The sequence below is a fragment of the Periplaneta americana genome, chromosome 12 (genome assembly GCF_040183065.1).
Source record: "Periplaneta americana isolate PAMFEO1 chromosome 12, P.americana_PAMFEO1_priV1, whole genome shotgun sequence".
Lineage (NCBI taxonomy): Eukaryota > Metazoa > Arthropoda > Insecta > Blattodea > Blattidae > Periplaneta > Periplaneta americana.
In genome coordinates, this window is record NC_091128.1 from 112,859,376 (window position 1) to 112,875,639 (window position 16,264).

Here is a 16,264-nt window from a genome sequence, read left to right on the forward strand (position 1 = left end):
CATTACCGACCTAACATAATCCCTCAATCACACCCTATCCTGGACAAAGTTAATTCAGTCCTCAGCATCATAACCCATCTCCCTCAAACCCTTTCTACATCATAACATGTAATTCAATTTAAATTATTTTGTTACAGTTAGCCTGTGCCAAAGTCGAATGAAAAATTTAAGAGAACGATACACCAGAGAGAAGAAGATAGTGGCAGACAGTAACAAGAGTGGTTCTAAAACTTCGTACAAAGAACCATGGCCCTTATTAGCAACAATGAGTTTTCTGCATCACCATATAAAACTAAGGAAAACATACAGTGATTTTGCACCCCCCCACTAGAGTATACTAGCTCAGAAACCTGCAGTTCGACTGGAACAATTAATTATGACTGGAATGATACTAGAGTTTCTGAATTTGATGTGATGTTTGATAGGGAAATTACTGTTCAGAGTGAAGAAACTCCTTCCCAGGATAAGGGACAAACTGACTCTAGTTTTTCAAACGCAAAATCAGGGCCAGCGCCATCAGCAGTACACAGAAAAGGTAAAACACAACAAAAAGCTACATGTGAAGACAATTTGCGGCTTATAGCCGAGGCATCAAACCGATTCTCCCAAACTTTGGAAAGAAAAAGATCATCATAGGATGTATCATTCGCGGAGTTTATTGTAACTCAGTTATCTTTATTAAAGGAAGATATAATGGATGAAACCATGTTAAAAATTACAGAAACACTTATGGAAGCAAAAAAGAGAAGTCGTTTGCAATCTTAAACAGAACTTAATTGTATTTTTACTGAAACAATGTTTTATGTACAACATTACTCACTATTTAATTGTCTTTCATAAATACAATTTAATCAGTGGCGGTTCCTGCATATTTCTTAAGAGGAAAGAAGTTAACAGCACAAAGGGACATGAAACATGAAAAAGAATGAAACATGCTATAAATTTATTAGCCTACATGCATACATGTAAAACCAGGTAGTGTTGGGGTTTGCCATTCCTTTTGTATAGCAATAATCTGTTCTTGTGAACTGAGTTTTCTAAAATATAAATATAATGTAATATAAATATGATATGTTTTCACTTCCATTCATTGTTGAATAATTGCACAAATTAACAATTACAAAGCTCATTCACAATTTATATAAACCCGACTTTAACTTCGAAATATCCTCGAAAGTTTCAAACCATGAATATTAGCCTATATCATGTACAATGAATAATATTTGATTTATAATTAAAAAAAAAAAGTTTATATGGTGTCTTTCAAAGCTCTGCTTTAAAACTGTTTTTATTGTGGCTCCTATGTGTTGGAGTCTGGTTGAATGCAACATCACTACTGGGTGTTCATTTCAAAGTGTGTCATGACGTCACTGTTGTTGGGTCAACGATTTGAAGCGAGTTTCAGCTTATATGTTAGAGAAGTTTCCTATTAATCAAGGCGTTCAATCTGAACTTGAGAACGTGTACGGTATAACTTGAACGTCGTAGCAACAGATGGCGGTCTGTACGGTCTGTGTGCTACCATAACCTCTTTCGAACTGTGTTTTGCGCCGGCTAGTCGTACGCAGGGTATTTGTTATCATCGGTTGCGTACGGTAACATTCCACAACACAAATCAAATGCTCGTGTCCATGTTGACCGTCGAAGTTAATGTCAACAAATACGTAAGTAATCGTCTTAACCCTCTCCCCCTTTTCCCGACAGTACGTATTTCCAAACAGTTCACATTCCTGCCACTACCGGCGTTACCGTACGTATCGGTACTACTCTTCAGAATGAACGCCGTACTTGCTAGGAAAATTTTCTGCCTCTTAGGTTATACACCTCTGCGAAAGTGTAGGAAGATTGAATTCTCTAGGCTCATCGGCTAGCCACATGACGGCAGACAGCGAGCCATGACACATTTTGAACTGAACACCCAGTAGATGGCAGCGATAGCAAGCTTGCTGGAGAACCAGGTGGTTTCTGTCTGCTACACTATTTCCCACCCATGCGCAGAATCAGAAGAGGATCTCCTCCTTATCCTTTCATTTACTTGCTTTAAAACTCTGCTTCTCTCAATGGCCAGTAGTGTGCTGTTGTCTATATATATTAACTGCAGTAGAGGAGGAGAGGATTGACTTTTATCCTCAAAAACAATCTCGCATCCTGCTCACAGTTTTCGCGCAGCACATGAGAACGCTTCGTTTAAAACTCGATCAACCGAACAAACTGTGAACTTAAAATTATCGAATCTTCCTCGAATTTCAAGGCACATATTTTAATTTATATTTACTCTCAAAAGAAGAATAATCTGAGGATGACGTTCCTCCCTTCCCTCCCCGAGGAACCGCCATTGATTTTAATGACATTGTGTGAGGCTGAAAGTGAAAAGGGACCGCTTGTCGGAAAAATTAAAAATATCAGGATATTTTTTAGATTTCATGAAAATATAAATTCTCAATCTTAAATTTTCGACTAGTGATCCCTTTTCGCTTTCCGCTTCATATATTGTATTGTTGAACATGTCTAAGTAGGCATAATTATCTACAAGTCCACGCAAAACATATTGAGTTTGTCCTTAAATGGCATCAGCAGGTGTAATAAAGTAATTAGCAATTTCTTCTCGCAGTCTTATTGCTTCTGCAGAAGCATTTCTTGTACCAATTCTCAAATGGCCATTGCGAAGGTGATTTAATGCACCGTGCACTGGAACATTCCTGCTCCATTCCCCTTCCTGTACTTGCCCATCATTTTCTCTGTCAACAAAACTTGGTGGACTGTAAGTTTTCTCTGCACTTTTCAGTTCACAAAATCGAAGGAAATTGTGGAGACAAACTGTTGCTTTAATTATGTTATCTACGTTTTCAGGTTTAGCATCAATAACCCGATGGAAGACTCTCCAACGGGCAACCAATATACCAAAGGTGTTTTCAATAACCCTGTGAGCTCGAGCGTGTCGGAAGTTAAATATTTTTCTTTTCAAATCTGTTAAGGAAGCTTTAGAAAACGGTCTCATCAGGTTTTCTAACATCATCACCAACTAGGAAATAAGAGGAGCTGGAGCTGGTAATGGGAGCAAATTATTTTTTAAGCTGTGACCAAATTCAGAAACCTTAAATATTCCACCATCACTCTGGGACCCATATGCTCCTATATCGACGTGTGTAAAACAGTATCTTGCATCGCAGACTGCCAGTAATACAACACTAAAAGTATGTTTATAGTTAAAAAAAACTGAGATCCAGTGTTGTTTGGGGCTTGAATTACTACGTGTTTTCATCTATAGCCCCAATGCAGTTCGGCACGTTCCAGAGTTCATTGAAGTAATGCGCATATTGCATGTAGGCCTAATCATTTTCTGTGGGGACAGGAAGATATATTTCCTTAAGAGCACTCAAACAGACTGTGTTGTTTCATTAATTATTTGGCAACATGTTGAGTGACCAATTCTATAGCTCCATGCAAGAGTAGACATCGAGTCACCAGTAGCCAAGAACCTGTGAAAGAATGTTAAGATTTAGAATTTCTTCTAATTGTTTTTTTTTCATTTAACCATGTACTCCAACGTGCTCTATACTGTTTATAAAATATACTGTATCTGTGTATATATATATGTATATATATATATATGTATATATATATATATATATATATCAAATAATTTTCTTATCGGAGAGTGATAGATAGACGGAGAGCTTCTGGTAAAGGAGCACGGTTACTTTTCTTTCTTAAGAATGGGGCACCCAAGTTCAGTAATGTATCAAACTGGGTTGGGTTCATTCTCATGTATTTCACAAATTGTTGGGGACCATCAACTCTCATTTCCTCTAAAAGGTTATAAAAGTCCCCCTGTTGAATTCTTCTCTGATTCAATGGATGAATTCGCCATCGTTTTTTACATCTCCGTTTCTTTGATTTCAAGTATTGAAAGCCATATACTGATGTCATTGTAGTTATTAGAAACATAAATTGAATAGCTACATCGTCAGTGCAATTCTCCATTTTTATGTAATATATTCTGTAGTTTTGTTGATTCGGTATCTTTGTTTCCACACACGTATGTCTTTATGTTAACGTACTTCAATATGAATGGCCGCAAACTTCTGTGTTTATGTTTACGGTTATGTTTAATTTTCATTGTGAATGGGCCTTGGCTACTTAAGTTTGTGGCATACGTTTATGTGTTTATGTTAACGTTTACGTTATGTTTAATTTTCACTGTGAATGAGCCTTAACCGTTCGGCAATCCCTAACATGACGAGGTAAGGAGTTCCATAGGCGACAAACCGACACGGTGAAAGATGAAGAATAGAAAGAAGTACAGTGACGAGGAATGGATAATAAGGCCTGATGTTGATTCCGTAACGTTGTAAGATATTCAAAGCGAGTTCTCAGATATTTTGGAGTAGAAGTGAGTAACATTCTAAACAGAACAGATAAAGAATGTGCTGTTATACGCTCCTTTAGGTGGACCCATGAAAGAACTTCAAAAGATGTCGTTATATGATCAAATCTACGAGTATTGCAGATGAAGCGGACACACACATTAAGAACACGTTGTAGTCTTTCAATTAAATTGAGAGTTATATTTATCAAGAGAGAATAATAATAATAATAATAATAATAATAATAATAATAATAATAATAATAATAATAATTGCGAAAACTGAATTACTTGAAAATATGTAGGCCTACTTGAAAGTGCCTTTCTGCAATAATTCCACATGAATATTGCTCAAAATTGAATTAGGGTCCTTCAACGAGAAGTCTGTAGTTGACTTTGCTGAAAATTGATTACAATTATTTATTAGAAATTTTGTTGGCATTGCTTGATTTACATAATGGACAAAAAGCACACTAGTATGAATACAAGTTAATTTCATTCATGAAATAATAGGCAATAAATAACGAATGGAAAGCCACCAGCTCCCTGATTTACTATAATGTTGCATTTCGTTAAATGTCAGAATGACATTAAAAATCCACAGGCCAGAAAATTACAGTAGGTCGGCATTTGCTTTTATGTATGATGAATGGGAGGTTATTGCAGAAATATAACTGTTACTTAATTACCAAAACTGATTGAAGTTGTCGATTTACTTTATATACATGCAATTTTAATTTATTCTCCATTTAGGATTTCGCATAGCTTTATTCGTTATTTAATCAAATGTATGTCACTTGAGTGTGATATACTAGTATTTTGTGCACAACTACAAACCTGTTCTGAATCAAATCCAATCGCAAACATTTATAGCTACGATAGGTGATAGTAGGAGGAGGAAGAATAAAGTGCATAATATTTACTGATGATATGGTGTTTAGCAGAAGAGGAGATGATAATAACGGACATGCTACTGGAGCTATTTGTGAAAAATGCTTAGAAAAGTAAAACGACAAATTCCAGGGGAATATCTCGCTTCCCGGTATAATCGATGCCAATCCATTAGATGGACAAAAAATGGAGATGTCCGGGAAAACCTCAAAGTTCGAAATATAATAGATTAAATAAAATTACAGCAACAAAACTGGAAAGAAAATGTAAAAAATTTGAGTAATTACAGAAAGGATCTTATAGGATTTCTTGTAAAGAAATTTATTTATTTATTTATTTATTATTTTGCTAATAATTGTAACATAAAATATAATATATACAGAAACACTTTAGCTCGTCCCTGAAAGAGCAGAACTCGTAAATAAATTTGGTTATATGGTTAACTCTACTTGATACGAAATAAATTAACATTTTAACAATAATAATAATAATAATAATAATAATAATAATAATAATTATTATTATTATTATTATTATTTATTTATTTAATCTGGTAGAGCTAAGCCAGCAGGCCTTCTCTTCCGCCCAGCCAGACTCTAATTCTAATTGAATACAATTGGTTTCATAGTTATTACATTAATATCTAGACCATAAAACAACATGAAAGTAAATAATGAAATTTGGATAAGTAATGTTAGTGTGACAATAATAAACATTGGTAAGAAATAGTGATAATAATAATAATAATAATAATAATAATAATAATAATAATTATTATTATTATTATTATTATTATTATTATTATTATTATTATTATTGTGAGATAATTTACATATTTTTGTTCTGTGATACATGTAACCATTAAACATTGAGAAACCTGAAACAGCTATTATTGTTAACAAGAATTGTTAGAAAAATATTTCGTTAGTCTATTCTTAAATTGGTTTGATGTCTGACAGTCCCTGACATTACTCGGTAGGGAATTCCAAAGCCGAGGAACAGCCACAGTGAAAGAAGATGAATATGATGATGTTCGGTGGGAGGAAATGGATAATATTGAGGAGTGTTGTGATCGTGTGTCTTGGTTGTGGTGGGTGGATAAATTTTGAAAACGAGACGCAAGATCATTTGCGAAGTAAATAACGACTTAATGTTAAATAATGTCACATTATGGATTCGTTTTTAATAGTCACGTATAAACGCCTCACTGGGATTGGGAGCTGATACTGTAGATTGCTTATAAATATAAAGATATCGACTGCATAAAATGTTTCCCATCTTCACTTTAGGAACTGAAGAGACGGTTAGGATTCTCATACAGAGTGTAACTAAATTCAACACCCAAACTTCTATGGATGATAGAAGAGACCAAAATAAACGTTTTTTATTAAATGACCATGGATCTGAAACTAATTATTGAAACAAAACCAGAAACTCTACTGTACTGTAAGGAATAAAGACTACAGTTGTAACATTAATTATGACACTCATGCTTCAAAACCATCAATATTTAACATTAATCAGTAAACACGCCATGACGTCAGAGTGCAATGTTTGTACTGTGACAGCGCAGTACGTTATTGTACATTGAGTGTAGAGAAATAGAACAGTTCAATTCCTCCAAGACGTTTCTCTTGATTGTGGTTTCAACATGTCAGTGCAACTCCTCATTTCTCTTGTGAAGTCCGAGAACATTTGAACCGCGGATTCGGTGACCAGTGGATTGGCCGTGGTGGGCCCATTGGATGGCCTGCTCGTTCTCCCGACCTCACTCCACTTGACTTTTGTATGTGGGGCCACTTGAAGAGCCTGGTGTGCGAGACTACAGTTGAATCTGAGGAAGAGCTCGTCGCTCGGGTGCTTGCAGCTACTGACGCTCTACAGCACATGCCTGAAGTCTTTGAACGTGTACGATAGACAATGACACGTCGTTGCAGAATTTGATTTGAAGCAGGAGGCCGCACTTTTGAACAGTTTTTGTAAAGAATTACAAACTGAAATGGTTTTGGAGCATGAGTGTTATAAGTAACGTTACAACTGTAATATGTTTATTCTTTACAGTTTCTGGTTTTGTCATTCAATAATTAGTTTCAGATCCATGGTTATTTAAAAGAAAAACGTTTCTTTTGGTCTCTTCTATCATTCCTATTGCATTTAGTTACACCCTGTATAACAATCTTGTAGATGATGCCCTTGCTGAAATAATTATTATATTACAACTATCTTTAATTTGCTTTCTAGGTGTTAACGTTTTGTGCCATTCTTTCGTCTAAACTAGACCATCGAAATTCAGGCCTAGATGAACTTTTAAGAAGTTCTTGATGTTAGTTAGAATATGCATAATTATTAGGGTCTTTTTAAATTCAATGGTTTAAAAAACGCTCTTTCACAATTAGGAGCAGACATGGGAAGCTTAATTGAGGACGAGCTAATTAGCGTTTTGAATATCATGAATTTTTAATCACTTTTTCCTGGTAATTATACTTATTATGGACTATATTTGGCTCAATCTCCAAGTTGCTTTTGTTAATGGAATATGTTTATGTGAGGGTAGCCTCTGTGAGATCATACTTTGACGTTGGAAACAGAATCTTTAATATCTAAAGGACAGTGGCGCAATCGCCGTCATTGAATGTTAGCGTGTTGTAGTGACGCTTTCGCATGTTTCACATTTGTATGCTTGGTAATTCAGTGTTACTGTACTTTCCACTAAATTCGATGTTCGTTATTTCAAAGCCAGCCGTGTTGAATATCAAAGAGCGATGAAAGTGATCCTTAGCATTGCTTTCTTTGTAAGAGAACAAATCTGTGTACCATGTAGTATATTTACTACACACACAACATGTCCTGGGATGAGACAGATATCCGGATAAAAATAAACATTGCAATTAAGGTATGATGACCGTGAAAACGCGTGTATATTATTTTAAGTATGATGAAAGTCTAAACACTTAGAAAAAGACTTCATTGTGTTAACATTTGTTAAAAATGTATATACCTTAATCTTAAGTATATGATTATGTCTCGTGACCACAATATTGTACGAAATGGAAATATAAAAATTGGAAATTTATCTTTTGAAGAGGTGGAGAAGTTCAAATATCTAGGAACAACAGTAACAAATATAAATGATACTCGGGAGGAAATTAAACACAGAATAAATATGGGAAATGCCTGTTATTATTCGGTTAAGAAATTTTAACATCCAGTCTGCTGTCGAAAAATCTGGAAGTTAGAATTTACAAAACAGTTATCTCTCACTTTGAGAGAGGAACAGAGATTAAGGGTGTTTGAGAATAAGGTGCTTAGGAAAATATTTGGGAGTAAGAGGGATGAAGTTACAGGAGAATGGAGAAAGTTACACAACGCAGAACTGCACGCATTGTATTCTTCACCTGACATAATTAGGAACATTAAATCGAGATGTTTGAGATGGGCAGGGCATGTAGCACGTATGGGCGAATCCAGATTTGCATATAGAGTGTTAGTTGGGAGGCAGGAGGGAAAAATACCTTTAGGGAGGCCGAGACGTAGATGGGAAGATAATATTAAAATGGATTTGAGGGAGGTGGGATATGATGATAGAGGCTGGATTAATTTTGCTCAGGATAGGGACCAATGGCGGGCTTATGTGAGGGCGACAATGAACCTCCGGGTTCCTTAAAAGCCAGTAAGTAAGTATGTATACCTTAATCTTACAATGCTATCGTGCGTAATTTTGACGTGAAATGGGTAAACAATTTTATTCATCCCGACTACTTTTCTCGTCAAGCGAGCCCATCTTTCTTCTTGCAATGAGCGTATTCCGAATCTCAGAGCTGAGCAATCTGATGGCATCACGGTGTTCCGAATTTCAATGATGACGTCACTGATGCTCCACCGGTGTCGCACCGGTTCCATCAGCTTGCAGAGGTGGTGGCAGTCTCCATCAGCCGCCATCACTGAATCTGATTGGTTCTTGTATAGGGCGGGAATTAGCAGACGAATGACATCGTGCACTGTTGTGTGATGGTAGTGTGTTTTGCCGTATTGTTTGTTATGAGCACAACGTAAAAAAATATGTTAATGTCTTATGAACGAACATGTCAACGGACCCGTTATTACTACTGGTTAAAGAAATAAACTGTTTATGGTCTCTTTTCTTTGAACGAGATGACAGTACGGAAATTTCGCAAAATCTTGCTAGCGTACCACAGACAACTTATACAGCCGCCATGACAACTATTGAACCTTCCAGCAGTTTTGTTCCTATTTCGCTGTAGCGTGACGTCATTGTTGTCCATCGGTCCGGTGAGATTCGGAATACGCTGTATACCTCCATCTCTCTTTGTTGACTAGCAGTCGTGACATCAGTTTGCAAGTTATTATGAGATTATTTGGAAGTGTACGTCAGATTTACTGCATCAATAGCATATACAGTTTTCTGTCAATGCAGTTTATTTCCTAATAAGTGTGTTTTATCTAACAAAGGAACAGTGGATGAAATCTTACGTAATGATCCTGACACTGTAATGCAAATTATAGACGAAAGTTCAGATGATGGAGCTGAAGATAATGTAGAGTTTGATGATGACGTTTGTGTCAATGACAAAGGTAGAGAATACATACCGGGATGAAGTAGCAGCTCGAGGAGAAAAAATTAATGGAAGATACATTAGGAGAGATTGAGAATAATTACAGGAAATAAACAAAACAAGCGAATGAAGAAAGAAAAAAAGAAGCAAGAAACAGGAAAAGGCAAACTCACTACATATTCAGCCACTGAAAAAAATTAAAAAAAAAGTGTACGAAATTCAATCAAAACTCCTCCAGTTAAAGCTGAAGAAAATTCCTGTGCTGTAAATCCAATAATAAATCTCCTATCGAATTTTGAAGAAAAATATCCTAGACTGTTCTTATGGGAGAAAATTTTTCTTTCTGTTTGCGCTGCAGTTGATTTATTACACATAGTATCACTATAACGCTCACCGCAGTATTTTCTATGAAACATGTTTGTATACCTACTTCATTTACTATCATAGTGTGCAGTTCGGTGGTTCCTTTGAACACCCACTTAACAGATTTACACACACCACTGATTATCCTATTCCGTCACTCCCACGTTCAATGTTATTTTCGTGCTGATGGAATTCTTGTAATTTGGAAAAGATGTGGAACCTCTCCCTCCACGTGGATATGAAGGAAGTCTGTCAATTTTTCTAAACGAAAGTTGTGATTGGTTGCTAACAGATGAAGACAAGATTTCTGTCACAGCAAGGAAGACATTTATTTACGACAACCAAATAGTAGAGGGCAGTAGAAGGTCTGTCGGCAAATTTCTTTCTGTGAAATTGCACTCCATGATATAAAGTGAACTTTAGTTGGTTGGGTGTATTTTAGGGGTGCCGCTATGCCGCTAGTACCAAGATTCATAATAATCATAACGATTTGTTGATTTCAAGTAGGCTAAATAAAAATATTCAAACAAAAAACAAACCAAATAAATAACACTAAACAAAGTAATAAAATTGTATTCTAAAACATTTTCTTGTATTCAGATTTATATTGTTGTTTGTTTCCTGTAAATTTATTTCATTATAAATATAAATTAGAAACAAAAACAAAACTAAAGGAAAAAATAAAAATGTTATTCAGAAATATTTTTTTAAGACTTAAACATAAAAAATTACAATGAAAGAAATAAAAATTATCTTACAAAACGAATATCGAGCTCAAATACACTTTTTTAGCCTTAATTTACATAGTTTCATTTTGGAGATGCCGATAAGCCGATAAGCTCACTGATATTATAATACTAATTTACATAGTTTTTATGTATCAATAGCAATACAGTACTACTCAACCCTACAATAGGGTTAATATACCGAAAGACCATTTCAGAGACCGTTTACATCAGCGATCTTCAGAACACTGCACTCTCGGGCTAGAGTTCTTACCCGCAGACAAGACACTGCTCTAACATGCAGTAGAGGCTGCTAGCGGGTATGCTGTCTCTCTATCCCTTGCGCACGACGGAGCAGAGTTCCTTACCCTCCATGAACTCTACCCATTTCAGCGAGTGCTAACGACCACTGGTTTACACTTTACTCTATCTTCAGCGGATAACTGTTACTTGTGTGTTTATTCCGGCTTGCTATTTCACTGCGGGTGGATATGTATTACTTTTTCCTTGTGTAACTTTGTATGTTAGTAAATTTCATATTGCTTTAATATAATTACTTCCTTCTTGACGCTAAGTGTATTAATTCCATGTCTTCTTCCATGCTGTTGTAATTGTGGTTAGTTTTTCATAGCTCGTTCAATTATATAGTTGCTTTATTGCTTTAATGTGTTCCTTAAATGTAGTTTGAAATTACCTACCTGTTTGTCCGATATACGTAAAAATTGAAAGCATTGTTACAAATTATCTTGTATGCGCTCGTTAAGTTGTCTTACAAAGTGAATCGATAACAAATGATGATTTTTAATTTACTAAGACTAATCGTACAATATACTGTGATGTTAAGAAAATGTGTGCTACTTACTCTCCACCATATTTGAATCGCTCTGAACGTGCCACTCGTAGCTGAATTGCCGATATCGCTATGGCCACCAACCAAATTCCAGCAAGAATCAACTTCGTACGTAGTTTCGTAAATCTCCTTTCGAAAGGGTGCATGATGGCATTGTACCTGCAAATATAAGAAAATATGTATAATACAGAATGCCTCATAAAGCTTTAAATACTTCATCCATCACATCTATCACTGGAATGTTACCAGCAAAATCTTTCGAAGTTTACGAACAATATAGCAACTCTTTTAAAGTTTTTCTATGCGTCAAGCATACAGTGAGTAGGTGAATTTTAAAACTCTCCTTATCCAGTCTGTCATTTTTGGGAAAAGCAAGAAACTCCTAGCTGCATATTAAAAAATAATTTTCAATAAAACTTTTTGTGGTGTTGATTGCAGTTTGTTATTATTAGAAAACGACATTTGGCAAATACCTGTCACAGAATTCCTTTGAAGATAAATAAAATATTTTGGAAAAGGAGAGTTTTGAAACAAGATAATGACTTAAGACAACTAATATTGGATTTTGGCTTTATTGTGTCTATTATTGGACAAAATATTGTTTACAAAATGTAATAAAGAGAGTACCGAATATTCAGCTTGCACCACAACTCTAGGAATGTTCTTACTTACTTACTTACTTACTTACAAATGGCTTTTAAGGAACCCGAAGGTTCATTGCCGCCCTCACATAAGCCCGCCATCGGTCCCTATTCTGTGCAAGATTAATCCAGTCTCTATCATCATATCCCACCTCCCTCAAATCCATTTTAATATTATCCTCCCATCTACGTCTCGGCCTCCCTAAAGGTATTTTTCCCTCCGGTTTCCCAACTAACACTCTATATGCATTTCTGGATTCGCCCATACGTGCTACATGCCCTGCCCATCTCAAATGTCTGGATTTAATGTTCCTAATTATGTCAGGTAAAGAATACAATGCGTGCAGCTAGGAATGTTCTACAACTCTTAAACTACAAGACCTGGCATTTCATCAATATTTTCTTGATCCACGTATTCGTCTTTTTCTGGAACTTAATCGCAGTCGTCTTGACCATCAATCAGTGTTTGGTATTAGGTGAGTTCTTCACATTCTCTCCATTTGCCTCCGAATTTTTTTCTAGAAGATAGGACACATAATTAAACTTAGCACGTTTAAAAGGAATATGATTTTCAAGCTGCACAGAAGTCATACTGCTCAAAGATTTGCCCTTTTTAATGTTGATCCTGAGCAACTGTAGTGCACTTGGCCTCGCACAATAATTCTTTTCGTGGTGTCCTTAGTTAAGATAATCCTTTTACACAAAGACAACTTAAAGTGCGATTGTACAGTAGTTTTGACCACTTCATGAATGGCGGACTTCAAGTCATGGACAGACACTTCTGAATCAAGACTTTTCAATGTCCCAAATTCCTTAAAAGTAGTCATGTACATGTTAGGTGTCTCAATAAAATTATTGTACCCTTTCTCATAATTACTTACCTTTCCAATTCTCCCAAAAACTCTGTCGGATGTATGTATTTATTCACACTGCAATGGGTATATACCCGCTGGCAATGGTAAATAATTACACTCAATAATGACAATTAATAATAAACACAATTAATAAAAAATACAATTAATATTAATACTAGTAATAATAAATACTACTCATAATAATAATAATAATAATAATAATAATAATAATAATAATAATAACGGGGATCATCCTAAATTGAATGAAGCACGATCACTTAAAATAACATTTAAAATAAATCTAATTTATACCTTAATCCTAAGTTCGAACTAAAACCCACGAGTATTATATGTTCATACCTGTACAATTACCTTCCAGCACTACACTTATTTCGCTCACAACTCACTCACTGCACTGAAACTACGACACATTTCACTGATTCTATCCTGATTTCACTAACGCTTCAAAAATATTTCACTATTCAAATACTTTGCACTACCACTATAAATTATAAAAGTTCACTGACAGAAACACACTTCACTTACACTTCACACTTCACTGACACAACACAGTTCTTCACTGATACAACACTTCAAATAACAAAATATCAATTACACCCTTTAAATAGTGTGTATAATATACTACCGTCTATTAGTAAAGTCCTTAAGCCTATTTTAAATACATTTTTGGTTATTGGTAAGTCTTCAGTAAGTCTGCAGGTAAAGCATTCCAGCCCCTGATAGTACGATTGAGATCCAGTGTCCGTCCTCTGTCTTCTTTCCCTCAATTTATATGAGTGGTCGTTCCTTGAAGAGTAATTTGGCGGCTGCAACATACTTTTTATTTCTCTCCAGACAGGCTCACTTCTGTATGTTTTCAACATTTCGCATAATCGAATTCGCGTTCTCCTGTCCTTGAGTGTGTCCCATTTTAATGGTGAATTATTACGATAACGCTTGAGAGCCTGTTTTTGAATCTTTTCCAATGTCTTAATATGTTCTAATCTGTAAGGATCCCAACATGCAGCACCGTATTCTATTATTGGACGAACTAGTGTCTTATATGCAATCTCTTTGGATTTATCAGAGCCTTTTCTTAGTACCCCCATCACAAAATGTAACGCTGTCCATGCTTTTTCCGCTGTGTCAGTAACGTGTACACTCCAGCCGAGATCGCTGTTATTCCTAGGTATTTATATTTATTCGCTTCCGGAATGGTTTCACCCCCTAACATAGGCTATACGATGCGATTATTTTAGAAAAAAAAATCCCATTATAGGGAAAACAAATTCGACCTTCAATACTGCATTTGGTGCTTCTTCTTTAAACCACTTCATCACTACCAGAATGACGGTCGATTTTTTATTCTGTCCAGGACGGTCATCTGAACAGAGGAGAACACGAAGTCTTTGTCAAATTTCGCGTTTCTCAGTGTATCAAGTAGAGCTGAAGAGGTTTCATTGGAGCTTTTAGTTCTTTTGTTTTCCAGCCAGCCATAGATAGTAAATGTGTACTTATGCTGTGAAGCGTTTGAGTGCCTATGGCAGACCGTAAAATTATAATAATATAGTTGCCTACTATAATATGATTTAAGTCGGCCACTCGTGGAAGGACCAAGATTTTTTTCGCAATCGTAGAAGAATAAATGAACTCTGTTTTGTTTTCCTTGAGTTGGTTGTAAAACGCTTTCGCTGTTAAATTATGAACCCTCGACTTCATAATGAGGACAGATTTTGGTTTTGAACCTATCACAGGTAGCTGAATTTGATTATTTAGTCGGAGGTATGCAGAACACGCGTCAATAGCCGGTATTTTGAAACCGATATTGAGTTGTAGAGAAATATTTTTCTAAAGAATTGATACTTCAAAAAATAAATTTCCCTCTTAAAGCTCGTCTAAAGAGGTATCGAATACACGAAAGAAAAGTAAGTTACTTTAACCCTGCAATGCTTCCCGGGGTGACGCGTTACCCCAGATGACTCTATTTTCTTCTGTAGTTTTGTCTATTAATCTAATAATAGCTTGTACTATTCAAAGACAAATGTTTCAATTACCTGCATTAGCGACAGAGAGGAGATAATACTCGTGGGGTGACAACATACCCCAGTGAACAGTAAAAAAAAGAGTGAGCAGTCCAGGGTTAATATAATAGGGAACTGTATGTTCAAGATAATGACAGGTCTAAAAAAAACTGTAATTACATTTACATTAACACAGGAAAAGGGAAGTTTTGAAACATTACTGTACTTTACAGATGGATAAGGAAAGTTTTGTTACAGAAACCATCTTGGATAAAAACAGTTTTGTAGAAAACCTCATACCTACTTTAACGCTGAGTTTAATAAAGTAAACGACAGTCTTCTACCATTTTTAGATTCAAGAATAAAAACTGAATCGGAATTCATTCTTAAACTCATTTTTTCTTAATTTTGGAACAGAAGAGTTTTGAAACTCACCTGCTCTAGTAGAATTGTATGCATTCCAATGGGTTTACCTGATTTTCTAGCTTTTTATGGAGTAATATTTATGTTGAGTTGTTTCGGGGTGTTGATTCTTATTACAAGATTTATTTAACGACACACTCTGCTAGCTGTAAATTTTTTAATATCGTCACCATAATACCACAGTCTAGTATATACAGTCACGAAGCTCAATACTGCACAACTCAAGCTTCGTGACTGTATAGGCCTATACTAGACCTTGATAATATCTTGAATATATGTTAAATCATAGTATATTTTAATACATAAACATATTATTGAGTCTATAAGACACAATTTTATGAGGTGTTGTTAATCGTCTGAAATTATTATGAAGTAGCTACAGTTAATACAAACTGAATACTTTCCACTCAATTTAGTTTAAGTAGCCTATATCAAACAAATTGTATGGATACAAGTGCCATTTATTCTTTAAATTCTGATTCAATTAATAGACGCCTTCAAATATGACAATCATTTTATATTATACTACAACATTTCTGTAGAAATAGTGAAAATA

The 16,264-nt window shown here is 35.3% G+C and overlaps 1 protein-coding gene and 1 long non-coding RNA gene across 2 annotated transcripts in view; one reads left to right on the plus strand and one right to left on the minus strand.

The window, feature by feature from the left end:
* LOC138711275 (RYamide receptor-like) overlaps nt 1-15,744 on the minus strand; it is an 80,918-nt gene extending 65,174 nt beyond the window's left edge. Inside the window, exons 1-3 of the mRNA XM_069842706.1 lie at nt 15,721-15,744; nt 13,292-13,359; nt 11,782-11,928 (exon numbers count right to left, since the gene is read on the minus strand). Coding sequence (XP_069698807.1) covers nt 11,782-11,928; nt 13,292-13,359; nt 15,721-15,744 — 239 coding nt within the window. The remainder of the gene's footprint in view (nt 1-11,781; nt 11,929-13,291; nt 13,360-15,720) is intronic.
* Nucleotides 1-16,264, plus strand: part of LOC138710078 (uncharacterized) — a 736,860-nt gene that overhangs the window by 256,291 nt on the left and 464,305 nt on the right. The gene's annotated exons all lie outside the window — the stretch shown is intronic.